Source organism: Cimex lectularius, unplaced genomic scaffold (genome assembly GCF_000648675.2).
Source record: "Cimex lectularius strain Harlan isolate CLEC.00 unplaced genomic scaffold, Clec_2.1 scaffold177, whole genome shotgun sequence".
In the NCBI taxonomy this organism is placed as follows: Eukaryota; Metazoa; Arthropoda; class Insecta; order Hemiptera; family Cimicidae; genus Cimex; species Cimex lectularius.
The window spans coordinates 733,503-758,557 of NW_019392787.1; the positions used below are offsets into that span (position 1 = coordinate 733,503).

The 25,055-nt window shown below is 32.2% G+C and overlaps 6 protein-coding genes across 10 annotated transcripts; 3 read left to right on the top strand and 3 right to left on the bottom strand.

Moving 5' to 3' along the window:
• Positions 1-707: 707 nt before the first annotated feature.
• Positions 708-1,869, top strand: LOC106674012. Its single transcript, XM_014406438.2, has 5 exons — positions 708-809; positions 1,070-1,163; positions 1,227-1,306; positions 1,372-1,554; positions 1,614-1,869. Exons 2-5 carry the CDS (start codon positions 1,127-1,129, stop codon positions 1,794-1,796), a joined length of 483 nt encoding a protein of 160 aa, XP_014261924.1. The 5' UTR covers positions 708-809; positions 1,070-1,126; the 3' UTR covers positions 1,797-1,869.
• A 2,083-nt stretch (positions 1,870-3,952) lies between these two features.
• LOC106674285 lies at positions 3,953-6,814 on the top strand. 4 transcript variants are annotated; one of them, XM_024227860.1, is made up of 5 exons: positions 3,953-4,423; positions 4,488-4,567; positions 4,627-4,806; positions 4,865-4,963; positions 5,623-6,814. In XM_024227860.1, exons 1-5 carry the CDS (start codon positions 4,387-4,389, stop codon positions 5,719-5,721), a joined length of 495 nt encoding a protein of 164 aa, XP_024083628.1. In that variant the 5' UTR covers positions 3,953-4,386; the 3' UTR covers positions 5,722-6,814. The 4 variants fall into 4 exon arrangements, with proteins under 4 accessions (XP_024083628.1, XP_014262404.1, XP_014262407.1 ...); XM_014406918.2 differs by having other exon boundaries at positions 3,953-4,046; positions 4,344-4,423; positions 4,865-6,814; XM_014406921.2 differs by having other exon boundaries at positions 3,954-4,423; positions 5,022-6,814.
• Positions 6,815-6,897: 83 nt separating this feature from the next.
• On the bottom strand, positions 6,898-8,891 carry LOC106674311. The gene is made up of 3 exons (XM_014406952.2): positions 8,582-8,891; positions 8,439-8,513; positions 6,898-7,500 (listed from the first exon to the last, which is right to left on the bottom strand). Exons 1-3 carry the CDS (start codon positions 8,769-8,771, stop codon positions 7,079-7,081), a joined length of 687 nt encoding a protein of 228 aa, XP_014262438.1. The 5' UTR covers positions 8,772-8,891; the 3' UTR covers positions 6,898-7,078.
• Positions 8,892-10,574: 1,683 nt separating this feature from the next.
• LOC106674089 (probable glutamate--tRNA ligase, mitochondrial) lies at positions 10,575-16,341 on the bottom strand. 2 transcript variants are annotated; one of them, XM_014406560.2, is made up of 9 exons: positions 16,121-16,341; positions 12,900-13,134; positions 12,650-12,845; positions 12,372-12,583; positions 12,054-12,267; positions 11,758-11,918; positions 11,529-11,686; positions 11,305-11,465; positions 10,575-10,731 (listed from the first exon to the last, which is right to left on the bottom strand). In XM_014406560.2, the coding sequence occupies exons 1-9, from the start codon at positions 16,221-16,223 to the stop codon at positions 10,618-10,620; spliced, it is 1,554 nt and encodes a 517-aa protein (XP_014262046.1). In that variant the 5' UTR covers positions 16,224-16,341; the 3' UTR covers positions 10,575-10,617. The 2 variants fall into 2 exon arrangements, with proteins under 2 accessions (XP_014262046.1, XP_014262047.1); XM_014406561.2 differs by lacking the exon at positions 10,575-10,731 and having other exon boundaries at positions 11,313-11,478.
• A 34-nt stretch (positions 16,342-16,375) lies between these two features.
• LOC106674090 (DCN1-like protein 1) lies at positions 16,376-19,606 on the top strand. Its single transcript, XM_014406562.2, has 5 exons — positions 16,376-16,530; positions 16,645-16,858; positions 18,884-19,052; positions 19,115-19,328; positions 19,396-19,606. The coding sequence occupies exons 1-5, from the start codon at positions 16,528-16,530 to the stop codon at positions 19,570-19,572; spliced, it is 777 nt and encodes a 258-aa protein (XP_014262048.1). The 5' UTR covers positions 16,376-16,527; the 3' UTR covers positions 19,573-19,606.
• Positions 19,607-20,356: 750 nt separating this feature from the next.
• On the bottom strand, positions 20,357-24,408 carry LOC106674092 (transmembrane protein 256 homolog). The gene is made up of 4 exons (XM_014406565.2): positions 24,191-24,408; positions 21,091-21,268; positions 20,907-21,022; positions 20,357-20,847 (listed from the first exon to the last, which is right to left on the bottom strand). The coding sequence occupies exons 1-4, from the start codon at positions 24,269-24,271 to the stop codon at positions 20,704-20,706; spliced, it is 519 nt and encodes a 172-aa protein (XP_014262051.1). The 5' UTR covers positions 24,272-24,408; the 3' UTR covers positions 20,357-20,703.
• Positions 24,409-25,055: the final 647 nt, after the last annotated feature.

The following is a 25,055-nucleotide window of genomic DNA, read 5'->3' on the forward strand; positions in this document are numbered from 1 at the left end:
GGAATATATGGAATATATGGAATATATAGAATATATAGAATATATAGAATATATTAGAATATATAATATTTAAATAAAAACGTACATTTAGATTTGGTTAATGTCTAAAAAAATCCATGTTTTGAACTGCTTATTAAATAAATCAAAGGTGAAAAAATAATCTAGCAAAAAAATCAGTTACATTATGTAAGATTTTTTATTAAAGTCTTATAAGATACTTATCATATCTGATTTTCATATCATACTTGGTGACTTTTAAACTACTCTGCATAAATAATACGGATATACGGCTGATGCAAACAATTACAACTTTATGCATGCTATTTATATAAATCAAAATATTTAAAAAATTAAAGAATTAATCCAAAATAGAATAATTTTATTACTGAGTAACATTTTTTGAGAGTCAAGTACAATACTAAATGAAATCTGTAATATAATCTGTTTTGTTTGGTAGTAATCAATAAATTTTTTATGATAAATTAATACTGAATTTCTACATTATAGTATACTTTATTTCAGAATAAACGATGCTTTTGTAAATAAATTTTAAAAAAGTATTTGGCGGTTCTTGAAAAATGAACAATTAAAAATCGTATATTTCCAGCAAAACCGATTGCTATCTTACTTAATAAAAGATATTTGCCCAAGATTTTATTTCTTTCGAGTAATGAAAATTAAATTTCTTGATTTTTAAATTTAACCGATCTCACTGATGAGGCGGATAAAATGCGTGCTGAACATTAAGTTGGAGACAACAGGTCAAACCCCTTTTTAGGTTTTAGAGTGAGAACGAAGCCCATCTGTTGGTAAATACTAATGAACAAACACAAAATAATCCAATTTTTACAATTAAATGAGTGAATAATTAATTTATACGATAAAATAAAGTAATTTTTTAACAGCCTGTTGCTTTTCTATACTAAATTAAATAAATATTGTGTCAATAACAAATTGCTGATTCTGAAGTAAATTGGAATAAATACAAGCAAAATAATATTCACTTACGAACGCTTTATTTCTCAAGGTTGTTTTAATTTAAAATAATTTAATTGCTTTTGATGTTTAGATCGACAGAAAGTAGTGTCATAATTATTTTCCTAAATTTATTCAATCAAACATCTAAATGGAGCAAAAGAAAGAAGTTTTATCTTTGAACGAATGTGAGAAATTAAATTTTTTTTCTTCATAAATAGCAAATGAATTGCAATGGATTGATATTTCAGTGGGAAGACTTCAACAGTTGGAATTTATCGACGACAATCCCGATGAGCCGAGGACGGGGACTCCTGAGATTTTGTCCCCTGTAAGTGAATTTTACGCCGTAAAATATTCACTTCCAATAATATTTTTAATTTGATATTTATTTAGAAAGGAAGGGTTTCTGACAAGACAAAGTCAAGAATGTACCAGTTTAAACAGAATTTCGGGTTGTCATTGATGGGTATAATCTTGATTGGTGCTCACTTCAATAAAGGATCCAGGATCGTAGTCAACTTGGATTTAAACTATGGAGTGTTGGTGACAGTTATTGGAATTAGTATTTTCATAGAGGTAATTGTCACATTATAACTCAAAACGCTTTTATAAAAATAATAATAAATATGTTTCAGCTATTGGTAGTATTTTGTGCACTAGTGATGACTTCTTACAATGTGAACAATGACCAGCAATTTGTAAAAGCGAATATTTTCAACAACATCTTATTGTACTGTGTAGTTGTTCTTGTTATTTTAGAATTAAGCATACTAGCAATAAACCATGCAATAGAACCAAAAAATACACCACAACAATAAATTTCCATTGTGCCTTAAAATTAAAAGAATAATGAAATAATGAAAAATCTATCCAACATTTATTTATTTTAATCCAAAAAGCACTGGCAAAAAATTGTTGCTTGATCATCTCTGGTCACTCTGGTCTGTCTAGTCTTGCTGGTTTTATCTGCCAGACAGCTAGCTAGTCCATCTAGTACTTTTTTTTTCTCATTTTATTTATAGTTTTAGCCTAAATTATATATGAGCACATTCAGCAAGCTTTACAAATATCATGAACGAACAATAATCACAATGCTGTAAAATTACAATAAACAAATTTAAATTATATATAAAAATTACTAATAGTTTTTAACTAGCATTAATAATACGTACAGCAATCGACATTTTACAATACAAAATCTTAGAATTATTATTTTATATTATGTCTTATAAATAACAAAACATATTAATTAATAAAAGAAATCAAAACACTTGTTCTTAACAAATATAAAAGTATTGCATAAATGAATATCCAAGATGTAATTATGAAATAAAAAAATAATTATGTATAATAATTAATTTTTGTTTTTAATTATCCACATTTTAACAAGAAATTTTTTTTAACAAAGCTTTCATTGCATTCATATTAAGAAAGATGTATACAAATTTGTTTGAAATTATGAGAGACTGGTTATTGAACATGTACCAAGGATGTTAAAGGCTAGGCAACGTTATATGTATAAAAATAGCCTTATATATATAAAATCGATTTGGCCAGGGCAGTAGCAGAGAGGGCAATTACCAGTGGTAGTGATTTGGAATTGCATTAGGGCCCTGCATTGGGGGAAACCAATAAAATTACCCATGGCTTGGTACCAAGGCACACAGGGAATGAAGAGGCCATTAAATTGGCCGAGGATAGTTCGACAAGACATTATTGACCCTGAACCCTTCTGTGGCATACCAAACTGCCAAAAATGTGAATCCATCAGACATTCGATTAAAAATAGTCCCTATTCAATGGGAATGTAGCCCAGGACAAAGCCATGTGAAAAAGTTCATCCAAGGACCATCACCGAAACTAACAGAAGAGCTACTAAATCTAGGACATTAGGATTAGAATAATAGTTGGACTACTAATTGGCACTGCAGGCTCCGGAGACATATAGACTTAGAGTGGCAGAAACAAGTCTTTGCTGAAGGTATTCCCAGGAAGAAAAAGAGACAACAGAACATGTACTCTGTTAATACGAAAGCTTATATAGACTGAGATTCCTACTCCTGGGAGAGGAAAAGCTGATGGATGCACATAGAAGTCCTCGAAAAAAGTTTGTGTACTGATAAAAGCCATAATCTTAATGAGGAGATCTAGACAGCAATGTAGATGCACCAGTACTGGTCGCAGAGCACAGGTTGTAAAAAGGATTGCTCCTATGTTAATCTTAATCTTGAAATTTTGAAAAAACAAGTTAGTAATTAATAAATAAACAATTGATTCTAATGTATAATATATAAATGATGGTTATAATTGTCTTGGTTTATTTTCCAATAATGCAAAATACCAATTATTAACTTGTGTAATACACCAAGTTTTCACTGAAATATAATAGTAAAATAGTACAAATAAATAAAATATATGTTTTATTTGAAAATTATATCAGAAATATGCAATTTTTTTGCTAAATGCCTGAGCATAATTTATTCAACGTCTTGCCATTTTTACTCTTTGCTATCCATTTAAGTAATGATATTTTCTAAAAGGAAGCCAACTTCCCATTCCTGTATTTATAATTTTTTTAGGCTTTAATTTCATTTTATGTTTAGGCAACTATTGATTCTAAATAAATTTTAGCCATAAAACAGTATGATTCATATAAATTTATTTTTACTGTTGGCCAAATTTAAGAAGTTTAAAGTCACTTGTAGATAATATTTTTAGACCATGATTACAAGCTATAAGTAAATAGTAAAGTAACTAACTATTTTTACAAATTACTAAACTACAACATTATAATGTAGGAAATCTTGTTTTTCCCTCCTAAACAGAATTAATAAATAAAACCCTCTTATACAAAAGAACAAGAATTTGTTTAATTTTTTAAATAATTTTTTGCGTTCAGTAGTTTTACAACAATTTAAGTAGTGTTATACAAAATTTACTTTGTTAATAGTTATATTTAACCAATATTGTTTGTAAAAAATAAATAAATGCGCTCTAAATATCTGAGTTGGAGACAACAGGTCAAACCCTTTTTTAGGTTTCAGAGTGATAAGGAAGCACATCTGTTGGTAAATAGTAACAAATAAACACAAAATTAAATCAATTTTTCAAATTAACTCAGTTAATTATATTTATTTTATTAATTTTAATTAATTTCACCGTATAATTTGTTATGTGCTTATTGTTTTTCTACACCGAATGAAATAAAAATCAAAAAATTATTTTCATTTATGATCAATAATATTGTTGATTTAGAAATAAATGTATGTAAAAACGTAAAGCATTTTTTCTTCAGAAAATTATCTCCCAACGTGGTTTTTTTACGTGTTTTAATAAAGCGCAATTTAGTAAATTGTGCTGTTTAGATTGAGAGCAGTGTGTCAATTACTCGGACATTTAACAGTTCAAATGGCCCATAAGAAGAGAATTACGCCTCTGGTCGAATGTAAGATATTCAGCGATATAATTATTTCAATTTTAATTTGGACAGAATGAATTTCAATTTTCAGCGGGTAAGAATCAACAATTGGAATTGTTAGATGTCAGCCCTGAAGAGCGAAAGACTAAAAGTCCCGAGAGTTTGCCCCCTGTAAGCAAATTTCTCAGTCCGAAGTGTCAACCGTCAAATTGTACATTGTTTCTTTCTAGATTCGAACCTCTGACAAGATAAAATCAAGAATGTACCAGTGCAAGCGGAATTTCGGGCTGTTTTTGATGGGCATCTTGATGTTTAGCTCTCACTTGAAAAAATTTATAAGCGTGACACTCGCCTCATGTTTCTATCATCAATCTTTGTTACTTTTAATTGCAATCAGCATGCTATTTGAGGTAATTTTAATATTAAAATGCAAAAACTTGTTGTAATTTTTTTCCCTTATTTATACAGGCATTGATATCCATCATTGCTCTAGTGATGATTTTTTACAACGTGAACAATCGTCAATCAGTGAAAGCTAATATATTCAACAACATCTTACAGTATTGTGTAATTATTGTTGTTATTTTAGAATTAAGTATAGTAGCTAATAACTCAGTGATTGTAGAGAAAACAAACCCTTCACAAAACTGGAAACCATATTTATGTGTGATGAACAAAGAGTCATATGAGCATTAGACCATAAGAGCTATTTTTATTGTTATGAAAATGCATTAAAACAATTGCAACTGGTTTAGCAAATATATATATGCAATGGTAAAATCATTGAAAAGTAGTCGATTGCAGCAACTATTTAACATTTAAAAAATTCATATTTTAAAATGTATGTGAAATTACAAGATAACCTTTTTTTCTAATAATTCAACATGGGCTGTAAACATTTTGGTAAGATCTGCAAGATGTTCAAACTTTAGCTAACATTTTTTGATCATTCTGGTCTGCTCATTCTCGCCTGTTTTATCCCTCCCAGCGTTATGCATGTTTTCCATCTCCTGGTGGAATGTTAAAACTTGGCCAGAATATCAGAATGATGGAGATTAAGTTATACCAGAAAAGTTGGTATGGGTTTAATTAAAATTTGTTTATAGATATTTTATTCAGGAAAATAATTTCTTTAGGCATCTATAACTTTCTCCCAATGTGCTACTAACCCTTGTATAAAAGTTAGGGTCTCAAAACTTAAAAAATAAATTTTGCTCATTTTCCAGATATTGGCAATTATCTATCATCCCAATTATGGATATTGTCACCCACTACGAAAAAGTGAGTCCAATGGGGTCAGGTCTGGAGAGTACAGTGGGTGGTAGGACTTCCCAAACAAGCTTCGTCATCACCTTGCTCTTGCTGCCCTGGTGAAATATTGCACCTTTTCAGTTCACGAGAGCAGGTTGTTTCTGGGCTAGGGCATGCAATACTCATTGCAGTTGACTTGAGTAGATTTCTGTGGTGATAGTCTCTCATGGTAGGAGTGTAGTACTGCACAATGCCTGCTGTACTTCACCAAACACAAAGCATCACTTTTTGTTGGTGATATTTTGGTTTTCACATCAATGGTGGTGTCATTTGGTGACCTCCTGATATTACTGTAGAGGATCAATTATTTTATCGCATGTGATTATCTGGTAAAAACATTTCCACTTTATGCCGTGATAGGCAATTGTTTAGACTCTAAAGTATTTTACCAGTGGTCAATTTAAGAGGAGCCTATTTGCCCCGCGTCTACATTTTCCCAAGATGATGTAAGATAAATTGAATGGTTTCATCGCTTACATTGAATACACTAGCAAGCTCCTGACATATTTGACAAATCAAATTCAATAGCTTTCCTCAATTTGTTGTCATTAAGGATAGGTCTACTAGACCGTTATTCATCCATTTGTTCCCAGCAGCAATCCTTTTGAACCAATTTTCGGCAGTGCACTCACTTGCGAATATAGTGCAAATTTTACAAGCCGTCCTACTACCCAGCTTAAATTCATACAATAAGCACATATGATTAATGGATTTTGAAGCAGTAAGAAAATATTTACAGAAAATATAATTTACAGTAAACTGTTCAAGACACTTTTTCTTTATGAACTGATGCATTATCCCTCTAGGTGTAAAGTATGTAATGTAAACATTTAATCCTTCCGAGTATATAGAAATGTTGATTGACGGTATTAAAACAATAACAAATGAAAAACTGAAGCCTGAAGTTTTCTGGTTACCTGTATATTGTTTTATAAAACAAATTTTTCTACTATAGTTTATATTTGTAATTTGGTATTACCAATCATTTGTTTGCCTATTTGGGTTGACTTCTCTTGACAGGCCAACCCAGCAAGGATAGACAGACCAAAATGAGAATCTCATAATGTAATTGTATTTGTTTTAGTATTTTATTCATGATATATTTTCATATATTTTTTTATTCATATAATTAATTTTAACCACTATGTTAATATTAAATTAACAAAATGTTTAGTAGAAATAGAATAAAATAAATTTCTTATTGGTGGCTCTTTATTTTTTTTAAAAACATTTTTCAGTATCATTATCTGTCATTTAATAAGGTTTACAGGTTACAAATTATGCATAGACAAGATACTTTATTTTAATTGAATTATTGAGAGGATAACTTTTATGTTGCCCATCAGTGAATGGTTTCAGCTAATTGGAAGATCAGCAAAGGCATGGAAAAATCCTTTCTTTCAGAATGTTACAGTTACCCTTAACCTGTTTTGTAAATTGTTCCTTGTTCACGAATTCAGTATTCATCATTGGAGACAGAGACCTGAAGTCACTTAAGAGTGCATTACCAAAACAGGACAGTCGAATTGAGATGTCAGCGCTTCCGCTCTCTTCACCGAATATGTTGGTCAATTTCTCAGTCGTATCGACTGTCAAAGAGGCTGGCAGAAAAGCCGGTAATCTACCACGGCACACTGTTTCAAGAAAGCTAGAACCGAGGTTGATTTTTGTTCTACCTAGTAAAATTGGTGACATGTTCCCTTCTGTTTTTGTAAAACAGTTAAGGTACATTGGCGTCTCGCGTATTTCTTTTTCCATGTATTCACTTGAGAGAGGAAAGATGCAGGACTTACCTGATAAAACAATAGTTTATGTAATAATAGTTTTAATATTTTTCATAAATAATGATTATCTATTTATTTATGATTATGAATTAATGGACAAGAAAACCGAGCTTTCATATAAGTTCTAAATTAACTTTAAAATCACAAATAAATAGATTGATTGCTAAGTGTGAATAAATTACACAAAAGAAAAGGATTTAACATATCTAAAATAATAAAAAATTGAAAAAAAAAAAACCATGAAATTAATTTTAAAATGACATAGGCAGGGGGCCGTTGGTGGCCGCTACAGTTCAGGTGTTGACACGGCACTCATCACTGTAAGGTAAAGGTCCCGAGTTTGAATCCAGTGGCCCTGCATTTGAACCTGACATACTTACAAATGGGCTTTTTTTTTTTTTTTCAAAAACACCAGCTCCCTGAGGGTTCAAATAACTTCATAGTTGAAATACCCTCATTAAAATAAATAAAATTATATAGATTGGAAAGATGAACAGATTACTTCATAGATGTGTGATATCAATATGATGTGATATCAATTTCTATTCAAAAAATAAATTAATTTAAAAAAACCTGAAAAGCCTAGGATTATAAAACATTTTTTAAATTCTGAAATAAATTACATATATATTTTCCAGCTAATGCATAGATTTTTTTTTTTTTATTGGCCTTATGATCTTGCATATTAGCCATGGTACGAATTCTTTGTGTGTTCAAATTGGGGGCTATCGGGAAAAAAGGGCCAGAGGCGACAGTGGGAATCGAACCCACGACCGCAGCGTGAGAGTCTCTCATGCTAACCACTCGGCTACCGCGGTCCTGATGCGGCGGTAATGCATAGATGAATTGAATACAGATCAATTGAGGATGTGTTGTTTAATGTGAGCAAATGAATACGTTTAAAAACTTATGGGACCTAAAAATGTTAATAATTAATATGTTCTTACCAGAGGCTTCTTCATTATCTGATTCCACATCAGCTGGAGTAGGAGGCCTCTTATCCTTCGGCAGCTTCACTTTGCCTTTGAAAAAAAATCACATTAAGTTCGAGACTTTAATATTCTGTTAAGTACGAGGAACTGATGTTTACAATGCCCAAGCTTTCCGTCTTTGTCAATTTCTACATTGAAGAAACTCGAGAAATTGACTTTAACAAGGATTGGTAGCTCTGTGATCTGGGCAGGGTCAAAGGAAAAGCTTTGCAGAAGTACTTTTGGATATATCGTGACTCGTTTGACAACGACCTCCAGGAGGTAGAGATGTTTTCTTTGCTGCTCCATTTTTTTTTTTTTTTGTATTTTATTGGATTGGGCGCGAGATATACTGTCAAAGTAGTAGGTTTAAATTTTTCAAAAGTTTGTTTTTTGAAAATTTTGAAGAAATGTGTCATATGTCCCTTGATTTTCATATGATTTAACTTTTTTAAACTAGAAATTCAAAGGTAATTATGATTTTAAGTTGTAAGTTTATCAGATCTTAATGAAAAATTTATTAAAAATGGAGTTCGTAGTATTTTCATTTTTTTCTCGTTTTCCATTATAGAAAATCACAATAAAGGTCATTCTGACAAATTCCAAGGTTAATCTCACTGTTTAAATTGCCAACTATTTCTTATCTAAATTTTCTGAAATTCCTTTTATTGGCTATGTCATAAATGAAGTAGTCTATAAACTTTTACTCTGGTTTATTAGATTCAATAAATAAATTTAATCTTCTATATGATTTTCTACCTATCTAAAAAGGCTGATGGGTAATCAAAAATTTCACAAGAAGATAAGATTGATGATGAAAGATTCAAAGAGCTCTTACATCAAAATGTAAAAGCCTTATGAAAACTGATTACAATATTTATTTCAATACTAACATTTATTTATTATCACTAATAAAGGTAAGCAACCCTAAGGGTTATAATCTGCTAGAACAGAAATATGTTTAGGCCACTTATGTCACTCCAGTCACTCATTCTATATATAAAACTCACGCAATGCATACAATAAGACAGACAAACAACAGAATATTTTAGGGGTAAAGAAACAAAGAACAGGGGAAGGAGAATTTCCTAGAATGCTGTCTGGGAACGATAAGGTAGGCTGGCGAACTCAATGAAATAAGTGAGACAAGTTCAAACGAAACCAGCTAATAAAGTGTTTCATATGGCAACATGCTATGCTCCACATTTTTTCGAATACCTTTTAAATAAGTATTAATTTGCTTGGAGAAAGTAATTAACTTGCTTGAGAAAGGTACTAATTTTGTTGGGAAAAATATTAAATTGCTTGAGAAAAGTATTAAATTGCTCGGGAAAAGTACTAATTTGGTTGGAAAAAGTATTAAATTGGTAGAAAAAAGTACCAATTTGACTGAAAAGAGCTTAAAAACTTTAACTTCCAGATTTACTCCTTTTTGATACATTTCACTATTATTATTTTATTTGTTATACATTTCGTTGATTCACCAAACTACATGACCTAGAAACATTCTTTCCAGAATCCTATAAAGGATCAACATACTACAAAGGAGAAGAAGAAACCCGAAGGAAATCAGATGGTATACATACGGCTCCAAAAGATATGAAATAACTGGATCAGGCATTTTGCATACAAATCCAAAACACAAGTAATCAAATTCATTAGAGAAGTACACTTTCATATGGTTGAAGAAACCGTCACCCATGTCATCTTTGAATGTGAAGCAATAAGACACAATCTGGGATACAAAGAAAAGCCAGGGAAAGGAATTGTAGCAATGGCTGTCAATGACTTTACGAGAAGGATCGAGTCAATTGAACCAATTGAACTGAAATAAGGAACTAGGAAAGGTACAACAACCCAGAAGGCTGTAGTGCATGGGGGACATACATTCCCACTTCCTAGATTTCTGTCATCGTAATCAATACCCTAGACTTGATATAATAATAATACAGAATGTCACAGATGGATATAAACCAGATACTACATTTACAACAAACATTTAAGGGAGTTGACAACAAAGATGTTTCCTCTAAAGATGTCAAAATGGAGGTGGCAAACCAAAATGGTGAGGAGGGAAGACAAAAACAGTAAAATAAAAATAATCAAACATAATTAACAGATTAAATAATATATATTTATAATAATGTACAAAAAGTTAATAACTTTCGATTCTTTTTAAGCGATGAATTTCCTCATGGGCTTGCTTTATCCTATGTAACGAAGTTTTTTTGCCGAGTAACACAAGCATTTCAGCAACACTAGGGCCTTGCTGTAACAAGAAGTCATTTGAATTTGAACAACTAAAACCAATTCAAAATACTCTTGTGCAAACTTGAGCACAAAAATCACCACCGGAAAGACAAGCATTAATATTCATTTCTATAACTTTTTTATGAACTAATGTTGCAAAATTTATAAAGGATTTATAGTACTAGTGAAAAAATTATGCCAAATATGAAAGAAAAACAATTTAGGATGCTGAGGAGTTACAAAACCACTTGTTTATGTGAAGGTATTGTCATCAACAAAATATTGAGGAACTTTATCATTTTTTTAGGTATGTTTTGAGTTTCTCACTTTATTACTATTGACAGCAAACAAAAATGAAATTGATGAACTAGAAACTACCTCCCAGTCTAGGCAGCCAATAAAGTCACTAGCAGATGGATGAATATTTATTGTCAAAAGAACTCAATTGTTACTAAAAAAAATCTCATCTCAAAATCATTTGAATTTCCTAGAAGTAGCTTTTTCATATTATCACTGCCAAAATTAAAGTTTAAATTTTAATTTACAATAATTCAACATGCCTTAATTAAAAAGCAAAAATCAAATGAATTACCTTCACATCACTAATAGTTTTTCTTATAAGAATCATTAATTCTTTAAATGGTATTTTGTAATTTTCTGAGAATTGTTTCAAAAACGTCTTCACTATTTCTTGGTTAAATTCAATAGTGCTCAGTTCTTTTTCCAAATTTTCCAATACATTGGCGTAGTGTCCTAAACAAAAAACCTATAGCAATATAAAAAAGAAAGATGTTTAAAAACACTAATTTCATTTACCATTGTGTATAATTTGTAATTTCTTAAGATCTGGCTTAACCCAAAGGAACCTTAAGTCCTCGTTGATTAAATCTCTCAAGGAAGTTATTCTTGGTAGGCACAATTTTAATATTGATGCGATGTGGTCATCATCTAGTTGTAAATTTTCATCTCTATACCTACAGAAACTTTTTTCTTTATAAATCAATATCTGTTTTAAAGAATAACAAATAATTTTATAAACGTTAACCTTTTAGAAAGACCATTCTGCACCAGACTTTTTACATCAGACACTAATGACTGTAGTTCATCTGTATTATTTATTTTTTCTATTAACTCCAGTCGATTGAATTCATCTATTCTTTCCAACGGTAATTTTGTAGAGTGTGTGGAAACATTGTTGAGATTAAACTGATGACAATTAAAAAACAAATAATGATAGAAGGTTTGGATGTTAGGGCGTGAAATGACCGTAGCCGTTAAAACGCCCTTAAAAATTAATAATAATAATAAAAATTAAAAAATGCTGTTCAATATTAGCCTTACATCAGCTATCAGTTCTTCAAGGGAAACAATTTTGTTTGTACTTTTGAATCCACTTCCAGCTTGTATTAAAAAGTTGATAAGTGCATTTGGTAAAACTCCATTTTCTCGAAGGGCTTTCAAGGACAAGTCTCCCTGTCTTTTTGACAATTTGGTGCCGTTTTTATTTAAAATTAATGGCAAATGTGCGTACTGAGGAGCTGCATATCCAAGAGCTCTAAAGAAAACATAAAAAAATATAATGACAACGAATAATTCTCTTTACTCAAACTAAAAAAACGAAATATTCTCCTAATAATAAATTTAAAAGCTACTAATTGCCTGTAAATCATCAGGTGTTTACTCGTACTCTGCATCCACTCCACACCACGTATTACATGACTGATTTCCATATATTTGTCGTCTACAACATTTGCCAAATGGTATGTGGGCCAGTGATCTGATTTTAATATTATAGGATCACCTTCTATCTCCATAACGTCATGGAAAGTGTTCCCATAGACAATATCATTAAATGGTTCAGCTTGGACCAACTAAAATGTTTAATTACTTTTAAAAAAATTTATTTATTACAAATTTAAACCTGTACTCAGGATTACCTTAAATCGTACACATCTATCTGCATTTGACAATAATTTTGATTTAATTTCTTCCTTTGACAAATGCCTACAATGGTTGTCATACTTTGGAACTTGTCGATTGCGTAACGCATCCTTTCTTAAAAGATCAAGCCTCTTTTCTGTGCAAAAACAGTAATAAGCGGCCCCAGAGGATATGAGCCTCTCAGCTTCTTCCCTTTAAAATAGAGAGGTTTACACGAAAAAGTGGTGCAAACAATTTCAGCCGTACCTGTAGATTTCTTTCCTTTCAGACTGTATATAAGGGCCATAAGGTCCTCCACATTTAGGCCCTTCATCGGGGGTCATGTTAATCCATTCCAAGTCGTTTTGTATCTGCTCTACGGCATCGGGGAAACACCTTGTTTGGTCCGTGTCCTCGATTCGCAAAACAAACTTACCATTGTTGACACGAGCAAAGAGAAAATTGTACAACGCTGTTCTCAAACCTCCCAAATGCAAATAACCTAAACATTTTAATCAAAATTAGTTGTTTTTTTTAATTATTGGCCTTATGATCTTGCATATTAGCCATAGTACGAATTGTGTGTTCAAATTGGGGGCTATCGGGAAAAAAGGGCCAGAGGCGACGGTGGGAATCGAACCCACGACCGCGGCGTGAGAGACTCTCATGCTAACCACTCGGCTACCGCGGTCCCCCCAAAATTAGTCCGATGTTCAATTAAAGGTTAAATCTATTTCAACAGTACAAATTGAATTCTTCTTAAAAATCAAAAGTAATATTGCAAAAGGTTGAGTGAACCATTTTATATCTGAATGCCCATCAGAGAAAAAGACCCTTGCAAAATTTTGCACAAGGATAATATTTACAGTTTAATCAGGCTGTAAAATATGTCCATAGTATTTTTTGATGGTAAATTCAATGAAAATTTAACAATTTTAAATAATTAGCTTGCTCAAAGATGAAAATTTAATTAACTATTTATTACCTAACTTTTCTCTTAATAATTACATCCTCTGACCTCATGGAGGGCGTTATGTCTCTTAATAAGCGATCGGATTTCGTTTTGTGAAACAGAATCCCGTTCTTAACAAGAGTAGTTTGAAGCTGTTCAACTCTGATGAACCCACCTCTTTATCATGTCCCATAAGTTTTCTATAGGATTTATGTCAGGAGAACATGCTGGCCAATCATTGTGGAAATTCCTATATCCTCCAAGTAATGGGTGATAACTCGAGCTACATATGGTCGAGCATTATTAAGCATTAACACAAAACTGTCCACATTAAATGGAGCGAATGGGACAATAGCTTCCACAATGTATCTTTTTTCTTACTGTGGTGGATACCAGGAACTGGAGAACTTCCCATTGAGCACTGCAGCTTATTGTACTCCTTGCTGGTTCCATTTTACGAGTTCGCAAAATGTGTGAATTAAGGCTCCAGTGAATAGGTGTTCTTCCATCAAAGAATATAATGTAAGAATATAATTTTTGAAAGGGGTTGGGACCAAATTCAGAGTTGCTGAGATCCGATCCCACTCCAGACCTTTCATTGATAAGTGTCAACTTTCATTGTAGTCACCGGTCCTCTTGGGCAGAAAAAAGTCCAGAGGTGATGGTGGGAATTGAACCCACAAATTCAGGATCTATCAGCTGAGTCTGATACCTGAACCACTCGGCTACAATGTATCTTACTGCAGTCAAAGATCCATTCTGTGTGATAATCAGTTTGGACATTGTATACCATACCATAACTATCTGTATTTGAAAAGGCTATGATTCCACATGCTACATGAAGCAAAGTGTTCTCTAACATCTCCCCACACAATCCAACAAACACAGTATTAGAACCTTCTTTGGCTAGGCCATCCGCCTTTTCATTGCCCTGGTGTCCTTTATGTGCAGGTATCCAAATAAGGGTTACCTTGTTCTCAAACCTGGAAGAGATTCTATTGGTAAGATCTACAGTTTCCTCCACCAGTCTAGATGTTGACAAATCTTTTTGTAATGACCTAAGATTAGCTTGACTGTCAGAAAAAATTCTAATATCTTTTCCCTTGATTTTATTTTCCATAAGTGTCCTACAACACACATTAATGGCCCAGATTTCCGCCTGAAAAACGGAGTTATTGCCAAGAGGGTAGGAGATGCTGATAGGTTTGATTTAGGTATATGGATTCCAGCACCACTTCCTTTACCTTTGATAAGTGAACCATCTGTATAGCAATCTATATTACGATGGTCATCATCCATACTATAGTTATATTCACAAGGGAGTGACTACCTGAAAGTACTTTTTCCCCGAAAGGATTTTAACCTTTTTATCACTAACGCTTAATAATTGGCCGTTAACCTTACTCAATAGTTGTAGGATTTTTGAGTGAGGATTTTATTGCACTTATGGTTCCAGCTGCCTACACTAATTAATCTGTAGCAGCTGATTAGTGCTCTGACCTTAGGCCCTATGTGTAGACGTGTGGTATTGGTTATGATTTCAAGTGCTAGGGTGGGTTAGTTGAAAATGCTCCTATCATCATCAAACAGCCTAGTCTTTGAAATGACCTTAATTTGTTAATATTCCCTTTATTTTATAGACCTTTCCACCATACTAAAGCTGCGAACAATAATCTAGGTAGAATAATTGCAGTATATAGCCAATTTGGCTACCCATGGTTTGAGACCCCATGTTTTACCGACAATTCTCCTACATTGTACCATAGATATTGTGCCTTTCCTGTAAATATTATTAATATGACCTTTCCAATCAAGTTCCCTTGTCACACCAAGGAATTTGATTGAATCCACTAATTTTAATTCTTTGCCCTGAAATTTAGGGTTTTTAAAATTACCTAATGTTCTTCTCCTACTAAACATTATCAATTCCAGTTTAGTTGGATTAATTGATAAACCTTTATCACAACACCACTCAAACAGCAATGCCATGGCATCTTCCATCAGTAGTGAAAGAGTCAGGGGATCCCTACCCGTGAGCATTATGGTACCATCATCTGAAAATAATTGACTGTAGAAACCTGAATTATTCAGAAGTTCTATTAAACTGTTTACTGTAATTAACCATAAAAGAGGTGACAAGCAACCCCAGCAGACAGCCTCCTTTGATATTAATTCTGAGAGTGCTACCACCTAAGCACATATTGACCATCCTTCCCTCCAAGTAGACCGCATCCCAAGATTTCCGAATAATCATATTAATTTTTTTTTATCTAAGGTCTCGGTCGAGATGAAAAAGTGTCACGAGTGGGATATCAAGAATGTTTGTCGAAATACTTAGCTAAAATTGCTTTTCATGTAATGATTTGTGAAAAAATCCATGTGAGGGGTTGAAATATAGATAAATTACAACGTGTAATTAATAATAATAATAATAAAGATTGGTTGTAAAAACAATTAATAAATAATCGAAGTTAGTTGTTAGAAAAGTGTAGGGTATTTATTTTTGCCTTTTAATCAAGAAAAATACGATGTTTACCAGTTGGACTTGGTGCAAATCTGACTCGAACTCCTTTTCCAATCGAATAAAACCGTGGATGACAACCTTGAAAAACGACTAGTGGTATTTTCAAGATCGGCATCCTCCCAGGGTGTAACTGGAAGACGAAGTTTTGTTTGGAGATTAATGTTGCCGTTAGGAGGATGATGATAAGGATGAGAACGGTGGACTGCCGCTCTTCCGACTCACGAGAGGGAAGGCGACTTTCGTGTTTACCCTCCGGAAGCGAATTGTTCAGTCGGATGGTAGAAAAGGAAACCTTCTCAGCTGATAACTTTTAAGATCTCTCATAAACATGGATACATATATTATAAATAATAATGTTTGCCCCACAAGAAAATGATAAATTGTCAATTTGATGGAATACGAGCAATTTAAGTGAAAAAATGGTAAGGGTTATTTATTTATATTTGCCGTCACGCGCTTCCGACCACTTATCATCGGAGCCTTTTTCGCCCTTATAGGTTACGAGTTATTTTTCCAATCAATTTTCAATTTTCCAGCACAAATTGAAGTCCTCGCAGAAAGACAAGGTCAAGAAATTTATAGCCTTCACTCAGACGGGCGAATCCACGGCTATTTACTGCCTATCACAGAATGACTGGAAGCTCGAGCTGGCTTCTGACAACTTTTTCCAGAACCCAGATTTGTACTTTAAAGAACCCAAAATAAGTGTGGATAGGAGAAAACTAGAACAACTCTTTTCAAAGTACAAAGGTAAAATATTTTAATATATCATTCGAGGTGATGAGGTGAATCGTTGATAGTTATAAAACACAATATATCCATTTTACACCCTAGAAATAGTGCTTATTGGTAGAAAAACCACCCCTTGCCCCTGTTTTGATGTTTAACATCACTCATTATATTTTTACAAATTAAAATGCTATTTTGAGAACTATTTCGTTGGTGTTGAACATGCTTTGACACGTAGTGTTCATGGCTGATGTTGAAGCACAGTCGATGTCCACCTGTGAGAGCTAAGAATTGAAAAATTTCAACAAATTGCATCTTCCAGATGGTCTAAAATGTATTGGCATATCCCACTTTTTTCTTAAAACTCAAAAATATAAAAGTTTAACTGTTTGATAAGAAATTTATTTAAACACTAACATCCAACTATTAATTTATTATCATAAAAAATAAATAAATAAGAAAAAATAAGTGTATGAAAAAGTTGCATATAGAAACCCCTTCATAAATGGCTTTCACTGGGATGTGACTATTTACTGGTGAAAATGGGTGAATGCGTGTATGTCTGTGTACAAAACAGAATGTAGTACCTCACAAACTTACTAAATTAGTCTAGGAAAATATAAACCTCTCCAAAATGAATAGGGATATTTGTAATTTATTCTTATTCCATTAATTTTAATTGAATTAACTAATATATTCTTGTTATTTGGATGTAACAAAATATAAAATACAACCAAATACAAATAAATGTTAATGCTCATTTTTGACATCGGATTTATTTAAGAATAGTAAACATGAAGGTTACTCATTTTGTAAACAAACTTCTTTTCTCGTATTTTCTCAATTTTAATCCAGTTGTACTCTCTTTAACCATGGAAAGACATCATCTTGAACCAGAAATTCGCAATATTATTGGCATAATGATTCATGAGAGTATGGGAGAGAATGAGCAGTTGGCATTTCTCAGTGTGGTCTTCCAGGCTTTAGCTCGATTCGGAGAGACTGGAAGCGCCAATAGGAGGCCCGGTAGTGGATCTCAGCACATTATGATGCTAAAGGAAGACAGAAATAACTCCAAGACCCTTTCCATAGTCCCTGCCAGATCCTAAATGAAGTGCAAGATGACCTATATACAAGTTACCAAATTAATCAAATTTTAGGTTGTCTTTTTCATCTCATGTTCTTAGTTGCCTAGTTTATTTTTATTCTAAGTACTCTTCAAATTTTCTAATTTGCAGTATTCTTTAAATTGGAAAAAATTTAAAAGTTAAACCACCACACCGCAGAGGTGATTCTGATAAATATGTATTCATCATGGTCATAAGTGTTAGCAAAAAAATGCAATTGCATACAAATCCTAGCTGAAGTCATGACATGCATTTTTCTATTGATGACACTCTACAATATAACGATGAAAATAGATTATCGACCTGCTGGATACAAGAAGTTCTTTTCAGAGGATCTTCGGAAGAGGTCAAAACAGAGAAAACTTCCTTACGGTTTTCGCCGAGCTTTCGACAGTTTTATACTGTCATCTTCAGGGCCTGTTTTATTATCATATACACAAACGATTATAACATGAAAAAACAATAATTACAATAATAATTGAATATCTTACTTTAAAACCTTAATAGGAATTTAAATAACATGGTGTTTTGGGCACAGAAGTACAATGATTTTTGTGGCTCAGCATCTAAATATTAATTTAAATTGAGAAACATAAATAACTAAAAATTATAGGTAAAATTACAATAACAATAAAATTAAAAACGTGGTCAAGAAAGGTTACCTCATATAAGTCTAAAAAACAGATACAAGTGATCACAGAAAACGTTTTTTAACTATATATATACAATCTAATTATTTTAAGAATTTTTTTTTAAGAATCGGCGAAAACCGTAAGGAAGTTTTCTCTGTTTTGACCTCTTCCGAAGATCCTCTGAAAAGAACTTCTTACTCTACAATATGTCAGTTTTTAGCAAAAAATAAATATTTATTGTATATAAATTTATATAACAAATATATATATAATAAATTCATTTTTAGATCCATCAGAAGTTGATAAAATGACAGCTGATGGAATTATGAGATTTCTTGATGACCTTTCACTCAGCCCCGATTCCAAATTGGTTTTAATTATAGCATGGAAATTTAAAGCTGCTGCACAGTGTGAATTCACCAGAGATGAATTTATATCAGGAATGGTCGAATTAGGGTAATAAATATTATATACATTTGTAAAAACATTTATAGTAAACATATGTGTGTATGTTATAGAGTGGACAGTATTGATAAACTGAGGGCGAGATTACCAACTTTGGACAATGAGATAAAAGATCTTTTAAAGTTTAAAGACTTTTATCATTTTACTTTCAATTATGCTAAAAACCCTGGCCAAAAAGGACTAGAGCTAGATATGGCCATTACATACTGGAATATTGTCTTAAAAGGAAGGTTTAGATTTCTTGATTTATGGTGTAAATTTTTGATGGTAAGTACAAACTTGTATTTTTCTATACTTTTTTTTCCTGTACCTTCAACACCATTGAACTTTTCAGGAGCATCATAAAAGATCGATCCCCAAAGACACCTGGAATCTTCTGCTAGATTTTGCATCGGTAATCAACGATGACATGACGAATTACGATGAAGAAGGTGCTTGGCCAGTTTTAATAGACGATTTTGTAGAATGGGCTCAGCCAAAAATAATCAAAGGTTCACCAAATTCTGTGTAATTGTAGAATTTGAAATAAATTTTGTTATTTTTAAGTCTTGTAAATTGTATTCAAAATGCGAGGTTTTATTCTTGCAAAGCCACGACAAACAATACCAAATTTTCTAAAATTTATTTACATTTTATTCTGAAAATGTTCTTTTACTTTCTGTTCCCCCCCATAATTTAAAAGCCTCGATCAGGCATGTTATGATAGTGAACTGGAGAGAACAAAGTTATGTTCTAAATTGTAAATTGAGTAAAATTGTTAAAGTGCAGGTAACAATATTGTATTTTTTTTTAACATTATTTATGAGCTCAACTCCACTATTGGTTCACATTGAACCCCTAATTAAAAAATTAATAATTTAAAACACTCTTTTTCTCTCTCTCTCTCTCTCTCTCTCTCTCTCTCTCTCTCTCTCTTCTAATTCTTCTTCTTCTTTCAGTTTTAATTATTATTATAAATGGTCTTTAATTAATAAAGACTGTTATTAAATTATTAGTTGTAAGGGCATCCCACATTAAATGTTATGTTTAACCTAAAAAAAGTGTCTTTTATTTTTTTATAATTATTTTTTCATATTCATAATGTTACACAGTGTAAATATTTTAACATTTAAAATTTTATTTTTTACTTGAATCCAATTTATTATTATTTTTTCATATTCATAATGTTACACAGTGTAAATATTTTAACATTTAAAATTTTATTTTTTACTTTAATCCAAGAAAGTTGTATGAATTATTTCTACAAGAAGTCAACTTGTATACTGTTCTAAAAGTGTTTAACAAGGTTTAAAAAATTAAAACTCCAATAATAAATATAATTATTGCGTTTGTCTATCTAATCCTCGAATACAATGAAATAGGTATGAGAGGTTCAGTTAGGTTTCTTTTTTTTACATAAATAGATAAGGTGAAACAACATTTTGACAAAAAAATTGTGGCATGAACAACTACTTTAACTAAAGTTTGAAAAACTTACATTTACACAATAGTAAATATTGAATGATACTGCATTGACCTACTAGGTATTATAAGGTAGGTATTTTAAAAAAGAGTATTAAAGTAGTAAATTACATTCAATGCATGTTGCATACACATAAATCTAATTGCATTTCACATCCTTGCTTATTTAATACGTTAACATTTATAGGGCAAAAGAGAGCCAACCAAGAATAAAACAACAACCTCCAATAGGAGTTACACGGCTAAACCTACTATTTTTAGTACGAGCTTTGTAATAGCAGGATCCACAAAACAGCAAAATGCCAAGTGAGAACAACGTACCAGTCTGAAAAATGTTTTAATGGAGATAGTAAAAAAAAAATTGGTTAATAAGTATGAGCTTACCAAAGATGGGAATCTTGCGAGAGGTACAGGAAGTAATGCAAGTGAATGTATTAAATGGTACTTGGTTGCAACTTTGTATAATTTTTTACACTCTTTCTCTTCATCCAGATGATTTGCTGTGAAAGAAACATGGTATTATAAATATATTTAAAAAAGTGTAATTTTTGATATAAAAAGTTCTCACAATGGGCAACATAAGCAGTGAGGCAAACAGCTAAAGCTCCCGACACACCAGCCAGCTTCATGTATACTCTGTTAAAACCTGCTATTTTCCATAGCGGGTCTGGTGCCACATGTACAACCATTGGATGTGGTGTTTCTTTCATAAATATTGAACTTAATGATTTACTCAACACTTCAGCCTTAAAAAAATATACATTTTAAATAATAAGTAATGCTTATTCAAAAGAAATATATAATATGTATAAGATAATCTAATTGCCATATTCGAGAATCACCCACCCACCCGAGATTGGGCTCCAGGGGTCATTTCAGCTCTCAACACAATCGGTTCCTAAATCCAAACCAGCTCACACTCCCATTCCCACATAAATATATTCTTACACATCATTCACTCACCCAATCTTCCATCACGCTACATCTATTACATAAGTATCCTAATTGAGAGTCGATGAAAACTCAATATTTTGCCATCGGCCCCCTCACGCTAATAAATATATTCACTTCCAACACACAATGGATAAGACTGAGATCTACCTCAGACTGCAACACCCGGTGATTTTCATAATCTGCCAGTAATATATTGTAAATTACACAAAACCTGGAATTGCCAGTGGACTCTGAGACACGATAGGCTCAACTCAATATATGCGTGTATGTATGTACATGAAATTTGAGCTTATATGAACAGTAATCAGTATAAACTATTAATATGCATCTCATTCCTTCTACTTTTCCTTTAGATTATTTGTTAACTAAAACATTTTTTTTTAAATGAGGGTTCACAACAGCAGAGATCATATCAACCCTCAGAGTGCCAGCGGTGTTTTCGGCCAAAACAGTGAGTAGAGGAGGACCAGGTTGTAAATTACCAGTATTTCCTCTGGATAAATTGAAAATTGATTAAAGTGATCAAAGCTAGGCTCAATAATGCATTTTCTTTTCTACAATTGTATTAAAAAATCGGCAGTTTATGGCATTATTTTTCTCTTCTGAGTGAGAATTAGAATTCAAACCACTGGTAGTGGTGGATAGGCAGACCTGAATAGTCGGACCAGACGATCTGCAGGTTTATAACTCAACATACCTCAATTGGAATTTCATAATCCATAAAGGGACTCGACTAACTAAAATTATGAAATCACCCCTTTGACAAAACGGGAATGACAAAAAAGTGAGAACAGAGGGCCAGGATATTAGGACTTTTTTTAACGAGGGTATTTCAACTATGAGGTTATGTGAACCCTCAGGGCTCCGGAGTTTTTGAAAAAAAAAAAAGCCCATTTGTAAGTATGTTGGGTTCAAATGCAAGTCCGCTTGATTCGAACCTGGGAACTTTACCTTAGGAGCACCGGGTTATCATTTAAACCGTTGCAGCCACCGACACCGCTACTATGACTGAATTTTTCCAATGCAAAACATATTTTTCTGAATAAGCTTCTTGCCCTGATGAAGTGTTGAGTATCGAATTAGACATTTCTGATCATTTAATAATGTGAATCTATACTGGACAAAACTGCTCCACTGTCTTTTTTTTACTGTTTGTAAAAAGGTATACGTTCACTGCTTCAGCATTTTTGCATTAATAATTTATGCCATCTTAATTTGAAAAAAATTAACTTAAATGCTAACAATTAGCATTGATAATTGGCATTAGTAATCAACAGTCCAAATCTTTTTTTTTTTCACCGACCATGTGAATTGATAAATTATAATGTAAGTTTTTGTTTCAAATAAAAATAACATGAAAATAATTAAACATTGTCTTTTACACGGACACTTAACTTTTGGGCCAAAGCCTGCATTTGTGTCTGGCATGCAGAGAAAGGTTGTTTGATGTGTCCCACCTAATTGAAGGGTGCGATTCCTTGGTTCCATATAGAGAGCGTGCAGAATTCTGTTTGTGCACGGCAGTGAGTATTTAGGTCTCCTGTTCTGATGTTTGGAGGAAATGGGGTTGTTCTATTGTATATAGTAATAATAGTTGTACAGACCTAGTTTGTGTTGAGAGTGAATGTATTTATTAATGTGAATGTGTGATGTGAGTGGGTTGATACTCGATGGCGAAATAACATGTACCCCATCAATCCTTTTTAAAAAGATGGTTCCTACTCAGTAAGTTGTAGTAAAACTATCTTTTTAAAAAGGATTGAACTCCACACCCACTCAGGCTAGTTGTATAATATATGTAAAGGGTGGTGGAGGAATATTAAGTACTCCATCACGCTAACTGAATGAAGGTAGTAAATAGGAGTGAATATATTTTAGAATGAATGGGAGTACGAATGGGTTTGGAACTGAAGGCATTGGGTGCTGAATTGACCTTGCTGTTGACACCATCCCCCCCCCGAGCCCAATTGGTGGGTGCACGGAATACGGATAAGAAAGAAGTCTGCCCCCAGACTGCCAACACCTTGGGTTCTGCATTCGATTCTGCCAGCAATTTACTGTAAATCGCAAAAGTTGGAATTACCGGTGGACAACAAGAAGTGAATAGCCTCAACTAGACACGTCAGTATGTATGTGCACACATGTGCGGATTTGAGCCTACACAAATCCAAATACAAACATTGCCTTTTAAAGTAGTGGTTGTACGCATCTATTAAAAAATAAAATAAAATAGATAAATAATAAAAAACCGCTCCTTTCTTGAAAGATCGGCAAAGAAAATGTTTTTAGATTTGCCTCATTTCTGATCATCTTTTAACGAATAATTATAATTGAAAATTGATTAAATTCATGAATCTATCTTCCTTATCTTCTAAACAACAAAGCTACAAATATTAATACAATAAAATACACCCTTTGATTTTGTGATAAATTTAACAATTAAACCTATTATTAATCACACAGTAATAACATGTTAGCAAAAGCTTGTTGACCAAATTAAAAAAAAAAAATAATAATAATTTATGTAGTTTAAAAATATATATATATAAATATGTGTACAGTTTTGTTACGCTCTATACATTATGTATTATATAAGATTAATGTAATGAATCAAAATCTTTCACTGTTAGCAATGCTTCATCGTCGATTTTCAAAGTTAAAACCGTAGATTAGAAAAATGATTCCAGTATAAAAAATAAATAATCCAAATTTACCGTTTTGGTGGCACCAGCGACAGCGGCAGCTGAAAGAGGATTGGAATATAAAAAATAATACATGGTATCACCGAGACTCATTTTTCCGATATTTTTCAACAAATTATATTGGACTTTGTTTCAGCAGGTGAATTCTTGTTGCCTGTTATCTTTTAACTTTTCAATTTGTATCATCTAATCAATTGATAAGGTGAAAGCATGAACGGCAACTTAGTAAACAAGCGACCTAATGCAACAATATTTGTGAGGTATACATTTTAGATTAAAAGTTTTTACTTCAGCTAATAAACTAAATAATTTTCTTTTGTTTGGAAAGGATAAAGAGATTTGTAATTATTGTAATTTTTATAATAATTCTCCTATGCCCTATACTCTTTCGGTGCTGTCAGCAATTGAGCCTTTTTTCAAAAAACAAGTGAATGAACAACTTGGTAAACGATGCACCCGGATGCAACAATATTGATGAAAGTTGTACATTTTCTACTAAAAGAATCTTCTTTAATATAAAAACAAGCTAATTTTCTCTCGATTTTAAAAATATAAGGACTTGTATTAATTATTTTTTTTTTAGAATATATTTGTATTTTACCTCCAACTAAAGACTACCAACAGATCAATGTTGGGCGAAATGTTCAATAATGTATAACAACAAGTAACCAGTATAAACTGTTACTATACAATTCATTGTTTCTACTTTTCCTTTAGATTAATTGTTAACTAATAATAATTGTTATGAAAGTGAAATATATTATGAATGAATTATTCCAATGCAAAACTTATATTTTTCTGAACAAACTACTAGCCTCGATAAAGTGTGAATAAATACAGATTCAACAAAAATATTTAATCAAATTAGACCATATTT